Source organism: Apis florea, unplaced genomic scaffold (genome assembly GCF_048593485.1).
Source record: "Apis florea isolate Af1SG1 unplaced genomic scaffold, ASM4859348v1 contig_3170_pilon, whole genome shotgun sequence".
Lineage (NCBI taxonomy): Eukaryota > Metazoa > Arthropoda > Insecta > Hymenoptera > Apidae > Apis > Apis florea.
In genome coordinates, this window is record NW_028256714.1 from 1,488,756 (window position 1) to 1,513,702 (window position 24,947).

The following is a 24,947-nucleotide window of genomic DNA, read 5'->3' on the forward strand; positions in this document are numbered from 1 at the left end:
TGTTCTTTGGAAGATAAGGATTTTTTTTTTTTTTCAGAAAAATAATAGAAAAATTTAGAATTCATTTTGAGTGCTATGAGAAATTTTGATTGTGATGCGTTTTATGAAAGCTGAAGACTTTCTAAAGGATGAGAAGTTAAGATTTTACCGAGGTTAATCGCGATGTAAAAGATTTTAGAAAGATGAGAACTTGATGTGTTCTATGGAAGTAGAAGATGAAGATTCAAAGAAGAGAAATAGCTTGTGTGGTTATTTTAAGAAATTTCAAAATTGTTATTCCATATAATCTAGAATTAGGAAATTTTAATTACTTTAGAATATTCTTGAATTGATCGCTGTGCGTTTCATTAGAATTTAAAAAAAAATTTTTTAAATTTTAATTACTGTAAAAACTTTCTTAATTAAACCTTAACTTAAAAGAAAAAATAATTTGAGAAAATTTATATTAGAAATCTCTTAGAATCATTAAAATAAAACGAATAGAAAGTGATTCCCCAATTTTTAGCCGATAAACAAAGAAAAAAACTTTGGTTCGATCGTAGTTGATTGACAAAGAGAACGAGTTTGAACTGAAGTTTGTGTATTGTGCAATTACTGTAGGTTTGTTCTTTTTTTTTTTTTTTTTTTTTGCAAAATTGTGTTGTTCGTTATTGTAGAAATTTGTTTATTTATTTTTTTTATGTAGTAAAATTTTAACGATTGGCTTTTAACACAAGTATTAATTTTCACACTTGTTATTCCATAGAAACGTGAATGAAAATTCTAATTGGTGTGACTTTGTATTAATCCATTACATCATTGTGATCTTTCAACGACTCCATTAATATCGTTTGATTCAAAGTGCAACGAAATATACCAAATTATATTTTGATATTCTCTTTATCTATATCGTAACTTTAAATTGAATTTAAAAAATTTTTGATATTAATATTGATTTAATATATATCGTCTCAATCCTCTACACGTGATATTGAAATAACACGTTGCAATATACCTAAAAACTGTAGAATCTCGTCGAAAAGGAAAATTTCACGATCTCGAACAAATCGATTCAAAAATTACGCACAATCTCAAAAAAACAAAAAGTTTTGCAAAATTCACGCATTCCAACGAGTTCAAACTACTCAAACATTCCCAAAAGCTATACAATCTTGGAAATTTCACGCGTCCCAACGAATTATCATCATTCGAACAAAGCAAATTCGAAAGAAAACTCAAAAATAGAATCTCGTCGAAAAGGAAAATTTCACGATCTCGAACAAATTTTCGATTCAAAAATTACGCACAAATCTCAAAAAAAGTTTCGCAAACTACCCAACATTCAACTGAAAAACTATAGAATCTTGGAAATTTCACGCGTCCCAACGAATTATCATCATTCGAACAAAGCAAATTCGAAAGAAGACTCGTGAAAGAGAAGAGTCAAAAGTAGAAAAAAATTTCTCGAAACAAAAAGAAAATGAGAGAATGGCGCGTTTGTTATTCGATCACAGGCGCCAGAGGATATCGATTTTGAACACCATCTAAACTTTCCAAGCAGAAGTTAATTACTTCCGGGGGTTAATTATCGCGACCATCATCAAGCCCATCGTAAATAAGAAGGAATTGTTTCTTTCTCCCCCTTTTTTTTCTTCCTTCTTTCTCGCCTCCTTCCTTCCTTCCTTCTCTCTCTCTCTCTCTCTCTCTCTCTCTCTCTCTCTCTCTCTCTCTCTCTCTCTCTCGTTGTATCGTGAAATTTTGAACGAAACCTCGGCCCGGTTACAACAACGACGCTGGTACAACCGGGTACGAATTGGGGAAACAGCCAGCAGCTATTGATTTTTAATATCAGCCTAGTTCTGTGCCAGGTTCACGCGGGTACCTATCACGCATCGAACCAACCACGTATCGAACACTTTTTCTCTCCCTTTTTTTTTTTTTTTCTATTGATAACGCGTGAGAAAAAAAAAGAGAGAGAGAGAAAATGACTCGAGAAATATCTTTCACGGTGAAAAATAGAAGAATAGGGGGACGATGTCGAAATAAATTAGAAAGAAATGTTACGAAAGGAAAGGTTTTTGAATCGGGACACGAGTTTGTTTGGACCAACTTTGCCATTTCTCTCTCTTTCTCTCTCTTCTCTCTCTCTTTGGGATGAAAAAATTTAGTAAGGTGATTTTCAGTATCAATTTTCGAGAATGGAAACTCGATTCGTGGAAGCTAAAGATTTTTTAACTTTTAATTTTGAAACTTGGGTCGCGATGCGTTAATTGGATGATAAGCGATGAGAAGTTTAATTATTAGGGAGAAATTTTGGAATTGATGCTCAGTTGTACGAGAGTTGAAGATTTTAGAAAGGTGAAAGCTTTCAGTTATGGAAGTTGACGAAGATGAATCGAGAAAGAACACGTTTATTCTTTCCGAGAATACAATCTTTCTTGATTAATTGGGCTTCGAGAGAAACTGTTCTCTTTTTCAAATTCACAGTTTAATCCATCCGATGGTGTTCGATTCAGGTCGTCGAGTAATAATAATAATAATAATAATAATATATCAAATGAAAATTCGAAATAATTCGAACGATGTCTCGATCTTCGTCTCTTCGAGTTTAAAAAAAAAGAATAGAATCGAGAATGGAAAAGAAAGAAAAAAGAAAGTAGTAATCGAGCAGTTTCAAGCTGGAAGCTTCTCTGTATCGTTTAATCGTAAAATAATTGCACGCGATAAAACAAATCTCCAATTAAAACAATCCACGCCAAATGGAATAATTCCATTCCACTCGTATCGTTTCGCAATTAGATTCGATTATTCGACGGGGTTTCGTCGAAGGAAACGAAAGGAAAGGAAAAAAAAAAAAAAATAATGGATCTCGATAAAAATCATCGTGATGATAAAGAAATTTCATCGTAGAGCGAACGTAAGAAAAAAAAAACAGAAAGAGAGAGAGAGAGAGAGAGAGAGAATATCGAGGAGACACGATTTTAAAAACCCATTTCTCTCTCTTCTCTTTTTGAATTGGACAAGGATAGGCGGAGGTAGACAGTTTGTAAAAGGTAATTCGTTATATTGTACGAAAATAAATATTGACGTTTATTTAATTCTTTAATCCAAAAGAGGGAAGCATCCGTATCCAACCGGTGAAAACCAGCCATTTCAACCGCTTGTAAATACCACTATTTTCCTCCCGTGGAAATAAAAATGTTCCACGGAATCCACTTGACGTGATAATGAGGCGGAAGCTCGGGCTAAATAGAGAATATTTCACTCGCCAACTTCGCATTCTGCTTTCAGCGGAACAGAGTTTCTATAGTGACTCGAGATTTTCCTAATTCCGTTTCTCTTCCGTGACATTCCAGAGAGAGAGAGAGAGAGAGAGAGAGAGAGAGAGAGAGAGAGAGAGAGAGAGAGAGAGAGAGAGAAATAGTTGGAATCCTTCGAGTCGAAAGAATAATGCGAAGGATATTACGTGAAGATATTTTCGTTTTCGAATAGTTATAATAATTATTATTATAATTTCAACATTAACAGTTTATATTATTTTTGATTTATTTTTAAATAAATTTTCTAATTTATTTTTATTAAAAAAAATCATAAAATAATATTAAAATTATTTGAACAGTTGTTCCTATTGTCATTTTATTAATTATATATATATGTTTTCCATCATTAAAAATTTTATATTTAATTGACGAAATTATTAATCCATTTTTCTCAGTAAAATCAATTGGTCATCAATGATATCCATCGAGATTTCTTCTTTTTCGAGTACTTTTCAATTCTGATTCTGATCGCGATATATTGGAAAAAATAAAAATAGATATTTTTATCGGAAAATTTCTTCTCTCGAAAATATTTGAAAATACTCGATACCTTTTCAAAGATTTATCGAATATATATATATATATATTATACAAAATTTTTTTCTCGAAAATTTTCTTTTCTTCCTATCTTTTTCTTTTTTTTTTTTTTCCCCCTCACTCAAAGAAACACTTTCGTTCTCGACGTTCCACTTTCCAACAACAACAATTGAAAACGTTTCTTTCTTTTTAAAGAAAAAAAAAAAAAAAAAAAAAAATCATATTCTCGACGAAGAACAAACATATTTCTACACGTAACAAATTCTCTCTGTCGAATAACAGCTGCAACAATTCGTAATAATATTTTTTACGAATGGAAAAAACATCGCTTCGAAATCGTTGAAAATGTAAACGCGAAGGTAAACACACGATGCAAGAAAAAAAAAAAAGAAAAAAGAAAACGTCGAGACAAACGTGAGGAAAGGAAGGAGAGGTGTCGCGATTTTGCAAAAGACGACAAAAGAGAGCGCGGCAACACAGGATATCCGAGACAAGTAGCGCAATACGTAATTACACGGGCATTACACTGTAACACCGATATATCGGAATTGCGAATTAATCGGTGTGGTTACACGATGTGGGCTTGTTGCGTTGCTTCGAGTAGTAGAAATTTTTTCTTATTTTCTGTATTAATTCATTGCTTATTATCATATTGATATTGTTTAAGATTATGAAACAAAATTAAAGAGATTAAAGGAAAAATTGTAGATTCGCAATTGTCGTGTTATACGTTGTTGTCGTGGAAAGAGTGATAAGAGGGAGTGGGAAAAAGGATCGGAAAAATCGCGGCTATCATTTATGAATAAAATCTCCGCTTCACGGCCGAGATCATTCCTCGCGTTGTTCCATCGTTAAATAAATAGAAGAACGTTGCTTCTTGTAACGTTGCTGCAAATTATCCCCGCGTGTCCGTATTTAACACGGTTCTTGCGTTAATTAATCCACGCTCCGTAACTCGGTCATGGACTCCTAGTTCCTAGTTGCACGCCAGCCGGCCTATGCTCGTCGATTACATCTAAATTATACGTTATATCGGTATTTGGACGATGTTAATTCGGCAAATATTGTCGAAGTTGGGAAAATTTTTAAATTTACGCGCATCTTGTTTTTCCTTTGATCTTTGGAAAGGAATGCCTGCCACTTCTTTTCATAACTGCTCGATTTCTCGATTATAAATTTCCTTGAAATCGAATACTAGGAATCTAAAATAAAATAGATTATGATCTTTTATATCCATATTTGTCATCCATAAATAACCAACGAAAAATATTTATAATTTATTCGACAATGATTGAAGAAAATACAAAATTCAAAAATGTGACGAGAACACCAGATATAGGAAAACCTTTTCCTTCTTGAAAAAGATAAAGATTCAATGATCATCAACGTTGCAATAGAAAATTCCTCGCGAATAAATATTGAACACCTTTCGAAAAAAAAAAAAAAAAAAAAAACTGAAACAAGCAAACAAAAAAGTTGTCATAAGCTCCAAGTAGACAGAAGACAGAACGAAAATTGGCGAGGAATCGATACGAAGGGTAGGGGATAATGATGAAAAATTGTTGTTTCTGTTTCTCTTTTGCAGGCGCCCATGTCTCTACCGCATCCCACGACGCTGACGTCGATACACGCGTCGCTACCCCATTTCCTACCCTCGCCGGCACTGGCATCGCCGGTTGGTTCACCCTCGTCCCAACCGAACATAGCAGTGAGCAACGCGCCCTGTTCCACCCTCTTCGTGGCCAACCTCGGCCAATTCGTGTCCGAGCACGAGCTCAAGGATATCTTCAGCAGGTCAGAGAACGTGCCATCGCGTGCACACACCCTTTTTTTTAATCGTAGATCTCAATTCTTGATCGATGCTTTCTTTTCTTTTTTTTCTTCTTCTTCCTTTTTTCAATCCTTTGCACCGTACAAGATGTCTCTCAAAATCTTTAGATCGGGCAAAGCGGCGCAAAGGGTTAACTTTTGACGAATGTAGTTCGATAACTACATTCGATATTTTGAATTCGAATTCACACACGTTCGATTACAAGCCTATGAAGTCTGAAAAGAAAGAAAATAAATATATATGAGATAGAAAATAATTATAAAGGGTTAATTTTATAAATATTTGTATTGTCATAAAATTCGATATTTTGATATTCGGCCGATCGCAAGCCTATGAAACTGAGGAAAATTATAAAGGGTTAATTTTATTTTACAAATATTCGTATTATTATAAAATTCGAAACTTTGAATTCGAATTCACAGACTTTGATCGATCACAAGCCTATAAAGTCTGAAACTGAGAAAAATAATTGTGAAAGGTTAATTTTATAAATATTTACATTGTTATAAAATTCGATATTTTGAATTCGAATTTTCAGACTTTGATCGATTTGATACTTTGCACTTTTCTTTCTTTAGAATTCTAAAGAACTGAGAAGAATAATTGTAGTAGTACGAAAGGTTATTATAAATCTTATAAATGTACAGAGATGGTATTTGATATCGTATATTATGCCAAAATTCGAAATTCGTTGATATAATTGAAAACAATTTGGAATTAGATACTTTATATTGAAGAAAATTTCTTTCGATTTAATAATTTCAGGTTAGGTTTAAGATTATTATTTAAAATTCTTACATATAAAGAAATTTGTTCCAATGTTATTAACGTATAGTCTAATTCCAAATTGTTTCCAACTAGTTTGTGTAATCAATGTTCCGATACTTTTTGACTAACTAGATCGAATATTGACCAATTTCGACAATAACACATACGCTATTTATTAAATTTTATACCCTCGCTGTAACAAACCTTCGTCAAACCTGCCTGATGATCATTTTCTCACTTATTTCTGATTTATTACACGCGTATTGGTATCTTTCCAACGAGTAACGACGTTAAAATCGACGTTAATCGCAAAAAGACTCGAAGGACTGGAAATAATAGAATTGGATCGCGTAAAATTGAAAAGTTTGTAAATGCCAAAGTAAAAACCCGAACAGGTGTGCGAGTAGTGATGGAAAACGATGGATTAAAATTTAGAAAATATATCGTTACTTTTTTCAAAGAAAAACACGAAGAAGAAAATAATTTTTCACGCGATAAGTTTATATATATATAAGGAAACGAAACAATTATTTTCGAGGATACGGCGGTTAATTTAAAGTTTTAATTTTCCATATCGACTTGTCGCTATGTAAGAAATTTAAATGAGAATTCTAATGGCTCTTTCAGCTTCGCTCGGAAATAATTAAACTTACCAAAGAAGGCGATCGATTTTCTTTTTTTTTTTTTAAATTATACGCTTGGTCAAAGGGAAACAATACTCGGTATTCAAATTCTTGAACCGTATAATTCCATCCATCTTATTTTTTAAATTTCACAAGTCCATCTTTGCATTTGTATATAAAAATCGTAAAGGAAATTCTTACTTCGATCCTATATTAAAGTCAAAAATTCGACGATTTCGTTGACCTTATATATATATATATAAAGTTAGTTGAGACAACTTGAATATCGTGTAAAGTTCGAGTTTATACACGAATGGTCGTTCGAGTTCGATGAAGAAGAATTTGTCGACCGGAACAAATTTCTCGTCTGAAAATGAAATTGGAAACGGCGGTTTGCTAAAATTGACTCGGTTACCGAGTTATGCTAATTGACGCGTGTACGCGACTTTTGCCATCGCATACGTTACACCTCGTAAATTATAGTTTAGCAGTTGGATATACGGGTTGACGGTATGATTAAATAATCCCTTCTCGTTACTTGAGATATATACGATATTTACGATTATTGTTATTGTATTATTATTATTATTATATCAGATCGGAATATTCGATTTTAAATTCAAACGATTTTTCGAAAGTTAATTTTGGAAAATTTGGAATTAAGATGGGGTGTGGAAATTTGTTTGGAGAAAGCGTGGTTTACGGAGAAGCTTTTAATCGATTCGTTTTGAATCGATTTGATTGAAATTGTAAAAATTCGAGTTAAGTCTAAGAAAGAAAGATGGATTAAGACGTGGAATAATAATATTTGGAGAAAGCGTGGTTTATGGAGAAGCTTCGATTCACTTCGATTTAATTTGATTAAATCGTAGGATAAAAATATAAAAATTTTTCTCGACTCGATCGAATTGTAAAATAATTATTCGAGTCAATAATTAGTTTGAAAAAGACGAATCATGATAACGCGCGGGATGTATTCGCAGAAAATAGTAATTTTACTTTAGAGAAGCTTCAAAATTATTCAAAAATTAAAATTACGTATTAAATTTATAATCGATCGATTCGTTTTAAACGAAGATGAAAAGTTCTATATATCGAAAAGAATTATAAAAATGAAGAAAATTATACAGATCTATCTAGAAAAAAAAAAAAAAGAAAAGAGAAAAATTAAATAACAAGAATTTAACGTGGTGTTTATCCAGCTTCGATCCAGCTGGATCCAATGGTCTCTCTATCGTGCATAATCTCGAAAGCGTGCGACGAGATTTATTAGACCGAGCCAAATCAGTCAAACAATCGTGGCACGCCTCGTTGATTTTCAAAGTCTTTCTCTTCAAAATAGAAGCTTCGTAAACGACACCGCTTGCCCAACGATTTTAATTCGTATTTTTTTCATCTCGGCTTCAGCGAGTACGAATCCTCCTTTCTTCGACTCGTCGTCGCAAAATTTTCACAAATTTTTCCCACGATAAATCTAACGATTCTATCGTCAATCGATTCGCGAACGAAACGATAAACGGAACGGAATAAAAGTGAATTTCTAGGATAAAAATTAACGTGGGTTCGAGGTTCGAATTTTCGACGGGTGGTGGCGGCTCTGTTCGTTCCGCACGTAAAAAATCTTGAAACAGTATTGTCTCTGGGCGGATATTACGGCCGCGTAGTGAATTATTTTCGCGTGCTTCGCCATGCAGAACCTTCCCACGACTCGGACTCCGTCAGATACGCCGAGGAATTCTTTCGACGTTATTCGCAAACTCGTTAATAACCGTTACCGGTTTTTCATTTAAGAATTATAATAGCCGATCAGAAATGGAAATGTAACGTGTGATAATTAACATTTTGAAAATAGTTGATACTCTTGTAAGTAATTGTAACATTCTCGACGGTAACGATTTCATTGAAAGTTTGTATTTGTAACATTTAGAATAAAAGATAATACTTTTATCAGATTAAAACTTATACATGGAATTGCGTAAAGAAAATTGACAATTGAATGTGCGTATATGAAAAATTTTTGGACGAAAGAATCTATGAAAAATTTTACGAGATGTTGATAAAATATATATATATACCTGCGATACCTGATATCTTGGTACACCCGCATATAGCGCGTGAAGATTGTTTGCAAGTCTGCACACGGTTTTAATCGTTCGTGAACAAATTGTGAGAGAATAGTGGTGGTATCTTCGGCGCGGTAACTCTTGAAGGATTAGGTAGTTCGATGCTTCTAATTCCTAATGTATACGTGCTTTAGATCCAGTTTAAAAATTCAAGTCTCTTTCGAATATTACATCGAAAACGCTTTATACGCGCGCGAAAATTGCGTTATCCCTCCTTTTCGACCAATTTTAATTTCACGATTATCGAAACGAAAACCTAACCTAACTTTTCAAGAGTCTCTCGAAATGAAACACGCGCCACCGTGTTTCAATCGCGCGAAACATCAGGAAGGAGCAAACGAGTGGGAGGAAGGAAGGGGGGAGAATAGCCAAGTGTCTGCGGGACTTTTCATCCTGATGAAAATGTATCGGGGAACTGTAGCGTGCGCGCGAACCGCCAAAAATCGTCAGACAGGTATAGAATGAACGTACGGTTCGATCAACACGGTTCAATTATTCGCGAATTCATACCCGTGGTGGAGGCCATGCATGGTAGATTCGTAATAATATTTTCCACACGCTCACGGAGCAAAAACAACTATTCTTTTCGATCGCGCGCGCCATCTCTTTACATCTCCGACAACGAATCAATTACCCTCTTTATATTTATTCATTTTCAATCGATCTTTGCGAGAAAAATGGCAAATAGATTCGAAACTTTCACTCTCGACGAAGATACGATGAAAATAATAAAGCTGCGATAATAACAACCGACGCGAAATCATTTTCGGCTCGTTTTCATTTCGGAAAATTGAATTCGATCGGTGGAAAAGAAAAAAAAAATTTCCCGAAAAAGAGGAAAAATCGTGTAAAGGATCGAAGGCGGGGATGGATGGAGGAGGAGGAAGAGAGGAAAGAAAAATGGACGGTGGAGACGGTTCTCACACGGGTTCTATTGGCTCGCAGGTTATTTCGGCGCCGATGCAAAAGGGGAAATCGATAACGGGCACGTTGCGTCAGATACGGGCGACTGACGTCATATCCAGTTCATTCATCGCGAGATAGAGAGAAGAAGCGTTGGCCCGCAGCTTCGCTTGCACGGCGGTGAATGGCGAGTTCATTTCTGGTACAGCCGGGCTTCCTCGACCCCGTTTACCCTTTGCAATTCTTATTTCAAACCAACGTCGATATCTCGCACGTCAATCGCCTTTTATCCCTTTTCTTCCCGAACCTTCTTTTTTTTTCTTTTCGTTTATTTCCACGCTATTTTTATGATATCCTCGATTCTCTCCGTTATGATATCTTAGAGATATTCGCCAACAGCGATGAATAGAAGCAATTACTTATTTTTAAACACTACGTACGAATTGAATTGAATATTTAGATTTTTCGTTTTAGATCTTGGTAAGCGCATATTATATATTTCTTCTCGTTTTATCTTTAGCAGTACAATTTTGCAAGAAAATTGGAAAAATCTCAAGATTTGGAAGACGAGAATAAGATATATGGGAAAAGAAATTCGTTTTTCCTCGTTCAAATAATTGAAATTTTGAAATAAATTAAGTTTCAGATGTTGTAAAAAAAATTGATTCTACATATTTGATATAAAGTTATCAAATTATAAATTTCCAGAAAAAAATGTTTGATACATCTTCCTTTCGTTTGAATATTCGCACGAATGATTTCAAATATTTCTATCTTGGTCCACACAATTTGCGTTTGACATTTATTCATTCACAACTATATTGTTGTGGACAATATAAATTGAACTCGTTTCGAGCATTTCCACAAAGAGATGCGAAATTTACATAATTATTTTATCAAAAATACCACTCAATTATCCGTCTCTGATAGAAAACATAAATTAAAACGTCCACGCGGAATTAAAGGGCGAATAAAATGAATAGAAAATATTACCAGGTTAACCAGGTCGAAATTAAATTTTTACATGTATATTCGGATCATAGTGCAATGAACTGGAAATGACAAATCTAGCATACCCGGTCTGGAAACAATTACGCGGCTACGAATTTAAGAGAACGATATAGGTCACCGCCGAATCAGCCGCATTTCCTCTCTCTCTATACGGTGCCACACGCTTTAACGCGTCCTTAACCCTCTACGTTTCGTTTATCAAAAGAGAAAGTGTTATTTGTTACAATTTTTCGATTTTAATTACAAAATTTAGGGATCAATTGTGAATAAATGTTGTTTCATGTTGAAATGACAATTATTAATAAAATATAACGGTATGACGCAACGAAAGTAAAAACGAAAGTAAATACGTAGATACTAAACATTTAACACGATACGATATTATAGAAGGTTAATAAAATCGGGTCAAAATTCTCTAAATATGTATATACAATGTATCTCGATATAAGTGTCATAATCGACACGTTCGATTCGATATAAGTAAAAATGTGAAAGAGAAAAAAAGAAGGAAATTTTTTGAGGAAATCGTTTATGAAAATTTGTGAAATAATTTCATGTTTTGAGACACCTTTTGTATCGAAGAAACAATCAAAAGAGCTTCATCACGTATTACAAAATATTGGATTTACCAAGCGTTTCTTTTGAAATCGAATAACAGCACTGCCTTTCAAGAAATGTATATCACTGACATCCGCTGATTCATTTTTTGCCACCAATCGTAGCTCGTAGTCATAAGACGCACTTGTGCTAGTACCTGTAACTATCAGTATTGAAATATTTAGTGGCATTGATTAACACTCTGATATACACGCATAAAACACAGTAAATGCATCGCGAGAACAGCGAACGAGCATCAATGAAAACACATAACTGTTATAAAAGATTAAACTGTTAAACAGTTTCACATATATGTATTAAAGAATATCTAAATATTTAGTTATTCCATATATAAGTTTGGATATGATCTTTATGATAAATACATTTCTATTTTATTAAATTTAGCAAAATCATTAAAGAGATTGAAATGAAATTATTTTACGTTTAAAATGTATATATATATATATATATATATATATATATATATAAAGTATAATTATTTATATAAAGATATAATTATTTTCTACGTTACCTGCTTTGAACTTTTTGTTATTTTACTGCGTCATCAAGAATTGATACCATAACCTCTAACATTTACATGCACTAGTTTACTGTTTCGCATAAAAATAATGTTCAATATAAATATAAATATTTTAACACAGATTGCTATTTACACGAGAATTTTGATATTTTAACCAAAATTTATCTTTAAATTATTATCTATTTTCACATCATTGAAAATATACGTAGATACTTTTCTACGCAAATAGGAATCACCATAAACTAAGCAGATGGCGTATCCATCGCGAATATCGTTAATAGAAACATCGCATATGTGGAATCAAAGTTGGAAATAGTCGTAGATCAAAAGATAATTTGTGATATAAATTTCTAAAGGTGAAAAAAAAAAAAAGAAAGCAGTGAAAGTATTTGTTAACTACAATAAAAACTGTATTATAATTGGAAGAAACGAAATTCGCAGTGGTTACGCGGTGCTTGGCAGAGACGCGGTAAATCAAGCGTAATCGATATCGATACTTCCTCTAATGGCGTCGTAACTATCGATCGATATATATCGGGATATAAATTTCTCGATAATCGGTCTTCGTACACGCCAAACGAATTTAAATCCTGCTGAGAACGATGCAATATGACGAATCAATACGCTCGTTCCGGTAATGTTCAAGTTGAATTTATAAATCATCGAAAGAAAGTGTTTTTTTCCACTTTATCTTTATCGTTCTTCAATTGTATTCGATAAATTTTTATCCTTTTTTATCGCACGAAATTAAATCAAAAAAAAAAAAAAGAGCAAATATAAATCACACGTTTGAGATAAAATTTAATATCCGAAATTAAATTTATCATTATAATTTGATTTATTGGAAATCGAACTTTAATATTTTTGGTTAAAAAAATGTTAGATATTTTTAACCAAGGAAAGCGGTATTTGTATATTTACAATTGAACGATAGATCGTAAAATGGTAAGGAAATTTATTAATTTCTTTTATCGTGAAAAAGTTGCATATTTTAGTTTCTTCCATATTTTTATGTACACCTTGTTATGCACACGCCAAAAGGCAAAACAGTAAATTAATTGAGCGCAACACTGGCTATATCAAAGTAAGCACAACTCTTCCCTGTATATATTCTCATTAATCGTGCTTGTATAATCCTCGTGTAACAATCTCTCTAACAAACAGTATCACCTTTCTAACGACCAACAAAAATTTCTACCTAACAGTATCGCCTTTCTAAGAAAAAAAAAAAGAAAAATATAAACAAAAAAAAAAAAAGAAAATGCTCCTTAAGAAACAACGTCACGATGCCTCGTCTCGCTGTTCAATCAACGTCATCGAATTCTCGCCACTCATCGGTACATCAATCAACGATCAAACGCATACGAATACATACACACACACACACACACACACACACAAATACCCTTCTCTTTTGACCAGAGTACCGTCTGTCATAACTAACTAGAGCACGTATTGTACGCTTCTCTTATTTATGCACAGTTTTCCTGGTTTCTCCCGGCTTCGTATGCACACGAAGGGAGGGTCGCCAGTGGCCTTTGTCGAATACCAAGACGTTCGCTACGCGGCCCAGGCGATGGCCACTCTCCAAGGATCCTTTCTCCTCTCCTCCGACCGGGGAGCAATACGAATCGAATATGCAAAGTCAAAAATGGCCGAGGTGGGCTTTACAAATCTCTGGATCGAAGTAGGTTTCATTTTATGCTACGCTAGCCGCTACAAGACACCGTGTCAACAAAACGCAATCCCGACGAAAACGCAGCATCCCTGTGCGCGACACATTATCCCAGATATATATATATATATATACATATATACATATATATATATATATGTATATATATATTTTGTCTCGACTCTCATAACTCGTCTCGTATCATCGTCGACGACGTCTCTTCATCACGATGCATACTATTTCTTTTTTCTTCCCTACGACTTTTCTCTTCTTCTTCTTCTTTTCTTCGATCCTTTCTCTCTCGTGAACGCATCGCGTTATTGGCCATCGATGTGGCCTCTCGACAATCGTTCCCTTCGTTTTTTTTTTTTTATTTTTTTATCCCCTGTTTATCTCCCCGTAGCACGAATTTTTCTTTCTTTCTTTCTTTTTTTCTTCCATCAAAAAAAGAAAACACTCCAACGAGACTTGCACGAAGCACAGATCTGCGTTTTCGTCGCTGGACATCGCAGTATATATACCGTGGGGAGTTGGATGATATGCCTCTGGAAGGAAACGAGGATATTTTTACGTCGCCACTTTTGCTCGCCCACTCCCATCGAGACAGGCTTCTCTCACTTTTTTCCCCCTCCTATTTTCCTCTCCTTGGCATTTTTTGGCTGGCCCTGATGATCATGCTGAAATCGGAGAGGGGACGATTCTTCCAGCGAATAAATTTTCTGTTTTTCGCAAATTTTGTTGCTCTTCTGAGAGAGAGAGAGAGAGAGGATAATTGCAGTTGCGATGCTCTTAAATGGATTTTAACAGAGATTAGTATCTCTTAATTGGAGCAATGTAATGTTCATTGTATAAAATTCGCAAACAAATTTTAAAACATCTTTTCCCTTTATTATTCAATATCCCCTCTATCTCTTTATCCCTTTGTTAATCGATACTTGAAACTATCAACAGAGATATGACAATCTACATTGAAATCCAGCGGAGAAGCTCGATTACTTTTTTTATATCAAGAGCAACGAAAATTTCCTCTCTCCCTTCGAGCTTCAGGATCATCATTTCAGGATCAACCGTTTACCATTTAATGGCATTTAACAGCACGTTAATTACATCTGTAAATATTTCTCCACCTATGTACTTCTCAGGGGCATTTTAGCACAGCTCCCTACTCGTACAGTGGTCTCAGCCAGTGAACTGTGAGGCAGCCAATTAAGGCCCGGTTTAGCTCGATCTCGTCGCTTTTCCCTCCTGGATCCTCTCGATCGACGCCTCCCCCTCCTGAGCTGAGCCCACTACGTGATCGCCAACCGCCAATTATCTTCTGCTAATCGCCTATTAATTGTTTATACTCTTAACCCGCAGATCTGCATCTTTTCTTCCTCCTCGTCTCTCTGCTCCCCCCTCCTATTCCTTTCTTCTTTCTTACTCTTTCATTATTTCACGTTCGAGGCTCTCCTCGAGGAATTGAATTCTGTGAAGTTTTCTTTTTTTTTTAGACGTTTTAAACTCGAGTTAGAGTTCGAGCGACGAAGAATTCCCTTCCCTTGGACGATCTTTTTGTTCGAAAGTTTTGATATCTTCGTTGATTCGAGCAAAGGGAATCCGTGTTTCGTTGTTATAACAAAGAATTGGTTAGGACTTTGTAAAGGAAAGAAAAAATGATGTAGAAAAGTACAGGCTTGTCCGAGCGGTTCGTCGAGCAAATCGAAATTGGGAAAATGAATCTTTGATGGCAGAAATAGAACGAGACTCGTATTATCTCGGTTACATTACATTGCCTTGTTCCATTCCTGCCTTGTTTCGTCTAATCCAAACTACTTAATCGCTCGCTTAAAATATAAAATAAGCGACGTTTCTCTACATTATCTTTATTTCCTTCTCTGAAATCGATCGGTTCGAAAAAAAAATTTAATTCGAAGTCGACTCTTGGATCACTTACTTTAATCGATTTATCGTACGCCAAACAATCAAGATTACACGAAAAACGGATTACAATGGCGAAATGAGTCATTTCAATGAGTCGTTTCTTACTAGTAAACTTTATACTCGAAATTTTCAACTTTTTAGTATTACTTTTTCTAGACTCTGCCTCTGCATAGAACGTTCTCGCATCCTGTAAAATTTAAAAAAAGGAAGGAAAACTTGCGCTTAATGTAACTTTTCGAGAAAAGAAAAAAATTTGTGAAAAAAAATTATCTTATCTCGAATTGGATAAAAATTCGATTCTTTTAACGACAAATATAATAATCTCGCGCGTAATAACGGAGAAATCATCCTTGCCGCCATTTTCCTTTCCTCTCCCTTTCGAATTTTGCTCGATTTTCTTTTTCTTCACCGCGTTTTCACGCTTGGTGTGCACACCTTGACCTCGTCTGTTTTTCTTTCCTCCTCCTCCTCCTCCTTTTTTTCTTTCTTGTATTTTGTTTTTCCTGGACGTGATCTTTTGATATGCGACACCTTTGCACCGTGTCCTGCCGCGCTTTTCGCTGGAGATCTCGTTGCTGGGAGCGAGATTCTCGGGGGAAGGTCGGATATCTATGTTAAAACGTCGACTAATTGCCGGGTCACGGATAATAAAGGATGAAAGTAGTCTTTTTCTACGGATATTTAAAAAAAAAAAAAAAACGCGTTAAAAAGCGATAAGGCTTCTTCGTAATTTTAATTTTAACTTCGAGATGGTAATTTTTTTTTTTTTTGTTGCACAATTTTAAAGCAACGATGATAATTGAGAGAAAATTGTTAAATGAAATAAAGTGAAAGAAAGATGTGAAATATTATCTTGCAGGGATTAGAGAATTGGAAAGGAATGCGTAAATTTTAATTTTGATTCCCGTCGATCCTTTCGAGGATAAATAAAGAAATATTGTTTCGAAACGAGTGGAGCGTAATATTTCTTTATCGCGCAATTAAAAATTACCGAGAAAGAAAAACACACGCTTATTCCATTACGTTTTTTTACGGATTTTTTATTTAAATACTACTTTGCCCTGGTGATAGAAGAAATAAGTAAAGAGGGATATCGAGGCTGCCGTGCTTTATAAGCCGGGATTATTGTAGGAGTGGAAAAATCGAGCTGCAAACGGAAATAAAGATCAGAAAGAAAGAATCTGGCGGTAATAATAAAAGATAGCGTGCGTCGACCTGTACGATAATCTTCTCCGTGTAATATCCGCATCCCTTTCCCTTTCCCTCTCTTTCTCTCTCCCTTTCTCCCTGCCGATTTAACGAAATCGCAGAAAGATTGGTAAATTCTTTCCCTTTCCATAAAAATATTATTTTGCATATCTCTTCTTTTTTAACGCTTTTTTAACTGTTCGCTCGTTTCATATTTCAACTACACGAATTTTTCTAAAGATCGAAAGAGCAAAATTCGTCGCCTGGAATAATTAATAGAAAAAAGAAAAAAGCATCTTCTCCCTCGATTCGTCTCGTCCTTCGTTCGATCGTAGAATTGAACGTCGCATTAAAAAAAGAAACCCGAAAAACTCGAGAACTGGAACAACCCAAGAATATAGGTCGCGATCATCGTGAAAATATTCGATTCGATCGAGGGAAGCTTTCTCTCTCTCTCTCTCTCTCTGCCTACTCGAGAAATAGAAAGAAAGAAAGAAAGAAAAGCGGGTGAGAGATCGGCCGACCTTCCCCTCGGTCGAAATTAGAATGGGATCGATGGTATTACGCTTGGGGGAGGTGATTAACATTTGAACGCGTTCGTCATTAATTCATCGCGGTCGAAACGAAGAGGAGGCCGCTGAAGGAATATCCGATGCGCCTTCTTCCCTTACCTTACTACCCTCTTCTTACCTACTTTCTCCTTATGTATCTCGCGAATTTGAATTCAAACGACCGTCCTGCATCTCCTCCTCTTTCATTCCTTGCTCCAAGGATCCGCCGCCGCGTTGTGGAAAGAAAAAAGAGTGGAGAGAAGAGAGAGAGCTTTTCAGTGAGTGTTCCGGATGCAGTCACGGCCTAATGAGGTACGTAAATTACTCAATGGCAAGCCGTCTCTTCTCCTCGTCGGCCGAGCGGGGCGAAATGTAGGTTGTCTGTTGCTTTCGTTGCCACGGGGGAATGACGGATTCGTGGAAAAGTGCGCTGTAAATCGCGCGCACTCTCCGTTTCATTGCAATACTCGCGATTGAATCGCGGGTTATTATTTTCCGATTAACCTGTTCGGGGACGTAGTTCTTTTTCTTTCTCTTTTCAATTTAAATTAAATTAAATTCTAGAGATGATCGTTTCGATGATAAGAAGGAGAACAGAGAGGTTGCTTGGAAAGTATTGATGACGATGCTTCGTAGTGTAGTCCTCGAGCAGGTTAAGGGAGCGAAGGATCCCCCAAAAATGTTTGTGATAACTCAAAAATTGTATATACTCTTACTATAATATTTCATAGATGAGTAAATATATAGATAGAATTGTTCGAGTCGATCAACGATGCGAATTATCCATCTGAATTGGTTTAAGGTAAATTCGTGTGTACTTCTCGCTGCAATGATTATTTGTCTCTCTGTAGATTCGCGAACTTGAATGGAAGACGCGGAGGAAGTATATTTGCAGCGAAAAGTTTCTCGTATGAGCATGTATCTGTATGTGCTACCGTAAATTTGTCTGGCTTCTATAGGATATTCGCGTTTGAGGGATCCTTGAAAAATTAAATATTGTACACGGTGGTTGGGGGAAAACGAAAGATCGGGAAATCTGATTTAATTTTATAAAAAAAAAAAAAAAAAAAAAATCGTTGCGTCGCGTTTAAAAAGTTTTATTCCCGAGATAAAACGAAATTGAAACGAGAACTATTAAAAATAATAAACTATTCCAATCGAACGAATTCGATTGGATTCCAATTTTACGTATATCGAATTTTCTGCTAATTTTAATTCGATATACCGCGTAATACAAATATTAGCGAGAAAGTTTCCAAGTTTTATTTATCAAATTCGTTTTTAATTTTCTTCTTAAATTATGTTGATAGTATTAATCGATGCGAAATATCGATCAAATAGTCTTGAAGATTTATTATTATTCAAGTGTTATTATTAAACCCTTCTCATATTAAAGTCGATCAATTTTATTTATTAACCAATACTAGTAAACGAGAGTTTTTCACATTTTCGAATTCATTTCACGATCTTTCTTTTCCAAAACCACCTCCCACGCATACCATTATCCATCCACGAAGGGAAGAAAAGAAATATCGAGAAGAGAAGTATATCGATTCGACAGGCTTTCGTCGCCTCTCGAAACTCTCGATTCGATAAACAATCGATCGATTGCGAATCCGCAGAAGAAACGAGACGAAACGAAGTGATTCGCGCATTCCCGTTATTTCGTTCATCCGTTTCACGTGGAATTTTCTCGTCGACGATCATACGATCCTCTCCTATTATTATTTTCTTTTATCTTTCTTCTTTTTTTCTTCTTCCCTCCCTCCCTCCCTCTCTCTCTCTCTCTCTCTCTCTCTCTCTCTCTCTCTTTCTCGCTTTCCACGAACGATTCGAAAAGATAGGAATAAAGCGGAACTTTATGTTCGTCGTCGTGCTTGATACACTTTACTTCTATGTATTCTATCAGCTTGAACGTTGTTGGAACGTTGTTATTTGAGAAACGTTGTTTTTCTTTTGATTCCTCCGTTCAACCCTTAGGGGCCAAGGATCATTATTAATTTCGAATATTTTAATAAATTGTACAAAGAGTTCGTGTGGATCTCTTAGCTTGGAATCCTAAGGGTCGAATTGTATGTATCATATATATATATATATGTTGGATAAATATAATTCGAGAGAGAGGAAAAAAAAAAAAAAGGAAAAAATTGTACTCCCCTCGATTTTTTGAAAAATCGATTAAAAATTCTTAGTTCCCCGAGACGTATCCTCGCGAGGAGGAGGAGGAAACGATTAATCCTTGATTAATTTTCTTTCTTTTTTTTCCTTCCCGCTTTTCTTTCGTCCCACGTTTATTATATATTTTTAATCCAATTCAAATCGTTGCAGGGATCAAAGAGAGAAGAAAACGGGCAACCTTAAGATCGACATCAACGGCATGTAAGAGGGAACGAGGGAAAACGACCGTGCGTGCTCACACCCCCGGCGAAAATCGGCAACGATATCGAGGATTGGATTGGAACCCGATTGTTTTCGCGATCCGTAACGAAGAAAGGAAGATAAAGAAGCAGGGAAGGAAGGAAGGAAGGAAGGGTGGATAAGATCGACGTGGTGGAGCGCATCGTGTTTCCAGAGCGAACTCGATCCCGAGTTGCTCGAGAAATCGACGACGAACGCTTCTGCGAAGGAATCGAGGATCCAAGATGGCGGCGCGGCAAGTAACCGCGGGAAATTTGAAACGCGCGATTGATCAGGGGTGGGGTCACGAAGAAAGTGGGAAAGGAAAGAAGGTGAGAAAGAAAAACGGAGAGAAAATAATAATAAGCACGTACACGAGAGAGAGAGAGAGAGAGAGAAACGGAACACATACACACGCAGGAAGAAAATAATAAGAAGATAAATATATAGGTGAGGAAAATTTCGAGGCAACAGGGGACAAGTCGAGGGTGTGTATGTATTGTTCGAGCCTTGTCTCGCGGCACCACGACGGGGAGGAGTTTAATCAAGAGGAGGAGGGGATAGGAAAAAGGATGAAAATGGAAAAAAAATAATAAAAAAAAAAAGGTAAAAAAAAAGAAAAAAAAAAAAAGAAGAAGAAGAATTCTTATAAATCGCGCGGAGCAACGGCGTTTTATTAGATTCGCGACTCGCGGGGGGCCCAAAAATAATCGCGTATATATGATATTCCTAGGTATATATATTTTTTAACGACTTAACTTATCGATCTATTTCGATTAGCCGTGTACTATCTTGTCTATTTATTTTCCACCGAGTCTTGATTGCGATCAACGACGACGACGAAGCGAGAGACACGAAAAAAAAAAAAAGAAAAAAAGAAAAAAAAGAAAAAAAACGTAAAAAAAAGAAAAAACGAAAACAAAAAGAAAAAAAGAAGAAGAAGAAGAAGAAGAAGAAAGAAGAGAAAGAAGAGGAGAATGGAACACGGAGGAAAGGATGATGACACGTACACACACAGAGAGGAGGATTACACGAACACGGGGATATACACGCATTCACACGTGTCGATTGTGAACTCGCCGCGATTTTCACGCGGGGGCGTGAAATTGTACGCCGCGATTTCGACACCATCCGTGACATCATTTTCTTTCGCGCTACACTAACGTTCAAAAGTGGAGAAACACCAATTGCATCCCAGTTGGAGTTCGAGAATTTGAAAAAAAAAAAAAAAAAAAAACGAAAATTATTACCAGTGCGCAAAATTCTTTAAAGTTGAAAAAAATTAATAGAAAATTTCAGATATCTTTAATTACATAGAACTCGAGAATTTGAAAAAAAAAAAAAAAAAAAAGAAAAAACTATACTATCAAAAAATCCTTTAAAATTGAGAAATAAATAGAAAATTTGAGATATCTGTAACATCAACTTTTCGAAACTTTTGATCGATAGTGCATATATAATATACACGGATGGAACACGTACACACACACACACACACACACACACACACACACACACACACACACACACACACACACACACACACACACACACACACACACACACACACACACACACACACACACACACACGTGTACAGAGGGAAGAGAAATATAGAAGCAGGAGGAAGGCACTGTTGAAGAAGTCACACGCGCACGCATATAACGTAATACTTGTTCACACGTGTACACGAAGGAACACACAGAGTCCGCAAGTCGCGGAAGATTCTTTTAGGAAAATCGAGCCCCGCGCTGTCTTCGAAGGATCGTTTTCGGAGGAGGAAGAACGAAAAAAGATTGGCGCACACACACACACACAGAGACACACACACGTGCGACGATGATCTCCTGGAAAGAGTCGTTGGATAAAAAAAAAATGGTCCTTTTTTAATCTGTTAACCGGGCTGTTTGTTAAAAAAAAAAAAAAAAAAAACGAACGAACTAAATAATAAAGCTATTCGACTTTTCGAGCTCGTCGAACTGGTTGAGAAAGAAGATGAATTTCTATTTTATGGCGTTCTGGACGAGCAGTAGGGGTGATAAGTGATAAGGGCGAAGGAAAGTATAGAGAAAGAATATATATTTTAGTTTTTTAAGAGGATAGTGAAAAAGTGGCTTAAGCTAAGATAGAAAGGGTGAAGGAACGTTTAATCGTTTAATCGTGTTTAAGGGGGAAGGAATAAGTATTGTTTTAACTCTTTGACTTACGATATTCGTCCATACTTGTGATAGATGTTATCGATTCTATTGAAATAGAAACAATGTGTCGAAATAGAAGTAAAATAAGATTTCGTTTCAATTTGTAAACTGGAGGACCACGTTGCGTATTCGTACGAAAGGGAAGAGTCTTTGGAGAGAGAGAGAAAAAAAAAATAAAAAAAAAAAAAGAAAAAGAAACAACCAAAATGTCAGGAGACGAATGCATAAGTGGTGTGTAATTACGTCGATGTAAAGCAAATGAATGGTTAAAGAGAAAAAAAAAAAAAAAATAATAATAATAATAATAATAATAATCGTGAGGCATGGAGTCGAAGCAAAGTGATATAAAATGAAAAAAAGAAAAAAAAGAAAAAGAAAAAGTAAGCCGATTCGCATTTGAAAGTATAAACACTTTGAAAGTATAAACCGAATTATATATTTCATAATTATACAAATTTCTAGAAACCCAATGATTCCAACTCTGCCCTCCCCGGTTAACAGATTAAAATCGTTCTAAAAACAAATTACTCCACGATCTCTCCACGAAACGCTAGGAAAAACTCTCTATGACTAATGATAATACGAACATTCACGAATGCATTTGTCATTTCTCACATTTCGTAATCACAAGTACAGTAATGGCGCCCATTTAATTCCGGGACAATTCGACGAAGGCGTGCCTCTGGCACGTAAACTCGCGTGCACCTCTCTCTCGATCCACGTGTATTCGAATGGAAGAAAAGAAAAGAAAAGGGAGAAAAAAAATGCGAAGACAAGCGCGGAGGCTCGTAGACGAAATTGCATAATATAGAGATACAAAAGAGACGAAGACGAATACATCAAGCTTAATACCAAAGGTGCCCTAAGAAGCGTGTATTTATGTTTTATCATTGGCGCGTCGCGAAATAGCGAGCATATATATATATATATATATATACACATATATATATATGTGTGTATACGTATATATACATACATATACATACAATATATATATATATATATGTATACATTTAATTATGTATCTTGTTAAGGAGAGAGAGAGTCTAATATCCTAGACGAGTGTCTGCGTGTGCGTATGTGTATAGCGACGAACGAAAGTTGTGCGAACGAGAGACGCGCGAATGAGATCTAAAACGTGAAGAAAACGTGAGAGTGAGATTAGCGAACGAATGATCGAGAATAGGAGAAATTAATGCGTGTTAATTTACATAATAATAATAATAATAATCTTATACATATACATAACGAATGCGAACATATCATAGGATTAAGCAGTAGAGAGGGAAGAAAGTTAAAGTTTTCTCGTAATAAAGGGGAAAAAGAGGAGAGAGAAAAAAAAAAAAAGAAGAAAAAGAGAAGTAACTTTTAAACGATCTGTCTTTAGTAGTGGCGCGAAATAGACAGAGAAAAAAAACGAGGATACCGAAGATGGTGTGTGCCCTGCGTGCTAGATACGACGGCCAACTCGGCACGTAATTTGCCCAAGTGCCTTCCCGTTGGTCGAGTCATGCTGTAATTCGTATATATCGTGTATTATTCGTCTCGTCCCGATTTCAAACTCGTCGAACTCTCCCCCCTTCTCCCGTGGGATCCACGTTATTATTTACACACGCGTGCATGCGTGGCGATAACGTGGGATAATCGCGCATCGAGTTTGCATTGAAAAGAAAAGAAGAAAACGGAAAAAAAAAAGAAGAAAAAAGATAGGAGGAGAAACAAAGGAGATGAATATATATATATATATATATATATATATATAAATATATATATATATATAGTCGCAGTCCTGAAAAAAAGAAAAAAAAGAAAAAAACAAAAAATAACTCAATCCAGGAAACGCTTCTTCAAACTAAACTCTAAAAAAAAAAAAAAAAACTAATTCCGAAAAGCTGTTCGAGCCTGCCTGATAGTTTTCTATCGCCTCGTCGTTTTCTACTTACAACCTTTTCCTCGAAGGACAGAGAGCTGCCGCATCGACGCGTGTTCCTCTAATTTATAAATATTTAATCTCTGCTCGACGATTATCCCGTTGATAGAATCTTTGTGAAGCGTAAAGGAAGGAGAAGAAAAATTGTACGAAAAAATACAGAGAGAGAGAGAGAGAGAGAGAGAAAGAGAGAAATTCTTCAACGGTGATCGAAAAAAAGGAAAGGAAAAATACTTTTCTCGTAGACAGAAAGAATCGAATATTTTTCTCGTAAATTCCTCGGATTTCCAATCGAGCGGATTCTCCGACAGAGTCGATCGACAGCTTATTCTCTCAGAGTTCAAGAGTTCAATCCTCGTGCTGATAAATAAATATGATCCTCGTCGAACAACCACTGGGCATTTATTATACGCATCCGCAATTAATAGTGACGAGTGGTGATTAAGTGATTAAGAATTATAGTAGAGAATGTGTATGCATGTGCGTATATGCCAATCGTGTGTGTACGTTGAAAGGCGAGATATTGTGACGAAAGGCTAAAAAAAAAAAAAAAAGGAATCGTAATGGATAAAAAGCCATACTCCGACAAGAGAAACGGCTAATTTTACGATTGATACGTTCGAAAGACACGTTTCGTCAGCGATATGTAGCGGTCTCGTCGTAATTACCCTCGTCCGTGAACACGCTCCTTTATTTTTCTATTTCCATGAAAACGTGAGCCGGGAAGAAGAGAAAAACACAGCGAGGGAAGGGAAAACAGAGTAGGCGTTGTGCGCATCGTTTCGTGCGCACAGGTGGCGATTGTGTTCGGCATTACGTAGAAGTCGTTAGCAAACGTATTTCTGCAGTCGA

At 35.7% G+C, this 24,947-nt stretch overlaps 1 protein-coding gene and 1 long non-coding RNA gene across 12 annotated transcripts in view; one reads left to right on the forward strand and one right to left on the reverse strand.

Annotated features, from left to right (window-relative positions):
* Positions 1 to 20,918, forward strand: part of LOC100865386 (protein couch potato) — a 146,390-nt gene extending 125,472 nt beyond the window's left edge. For 7 of the 11 annotated variants that reach the window (XM_086910225.1, XM_086910226.1, XM_086910233.1 and 4 more), the window contains 3 exons: positions 5,422 to 5,630; positions 13,716 to 13,920; positions 19,899 to 20,601. In XM_086910225.1, coding sequence (XP_086766351.1) covers positions 5,422 to 5,630; positions 13,716 to 13,920; positions 19,899 to 20,110 — 626 coding nt within the window. In that variant the 3' untranslated portion in view covers positions 20,111 to 20,601. Of the gene's footprint in view, positions 1 to 5,421; positions 5,631 to 13,715; positions 13,921 to 19,898 lie in introns of all 11 variants that reach the window. The other 4 variants (XM_086910228.1, XM_086910232.1, XM_086910227.1 and 1 more) reach the window with 4 other exon arrangements.
* Positions 5,090 to 12,743, reverse strand: LOC147657346 (uncharacterized). The gene is made up of 3 exons (XR_015292617.1): positions 12,225 to 12,743; positions 11,725 to 11,855; positions 5,090 to 5,873 (listed from the first exon to the last, which is right to left on the reverse strand). It is a non-coding gene; the product is annotated as an uncharacterized LOC147657346 (long non-coding RNA).
* Positions 20,919 to 24,947: the final 4,029 nt, after the last annotated feature.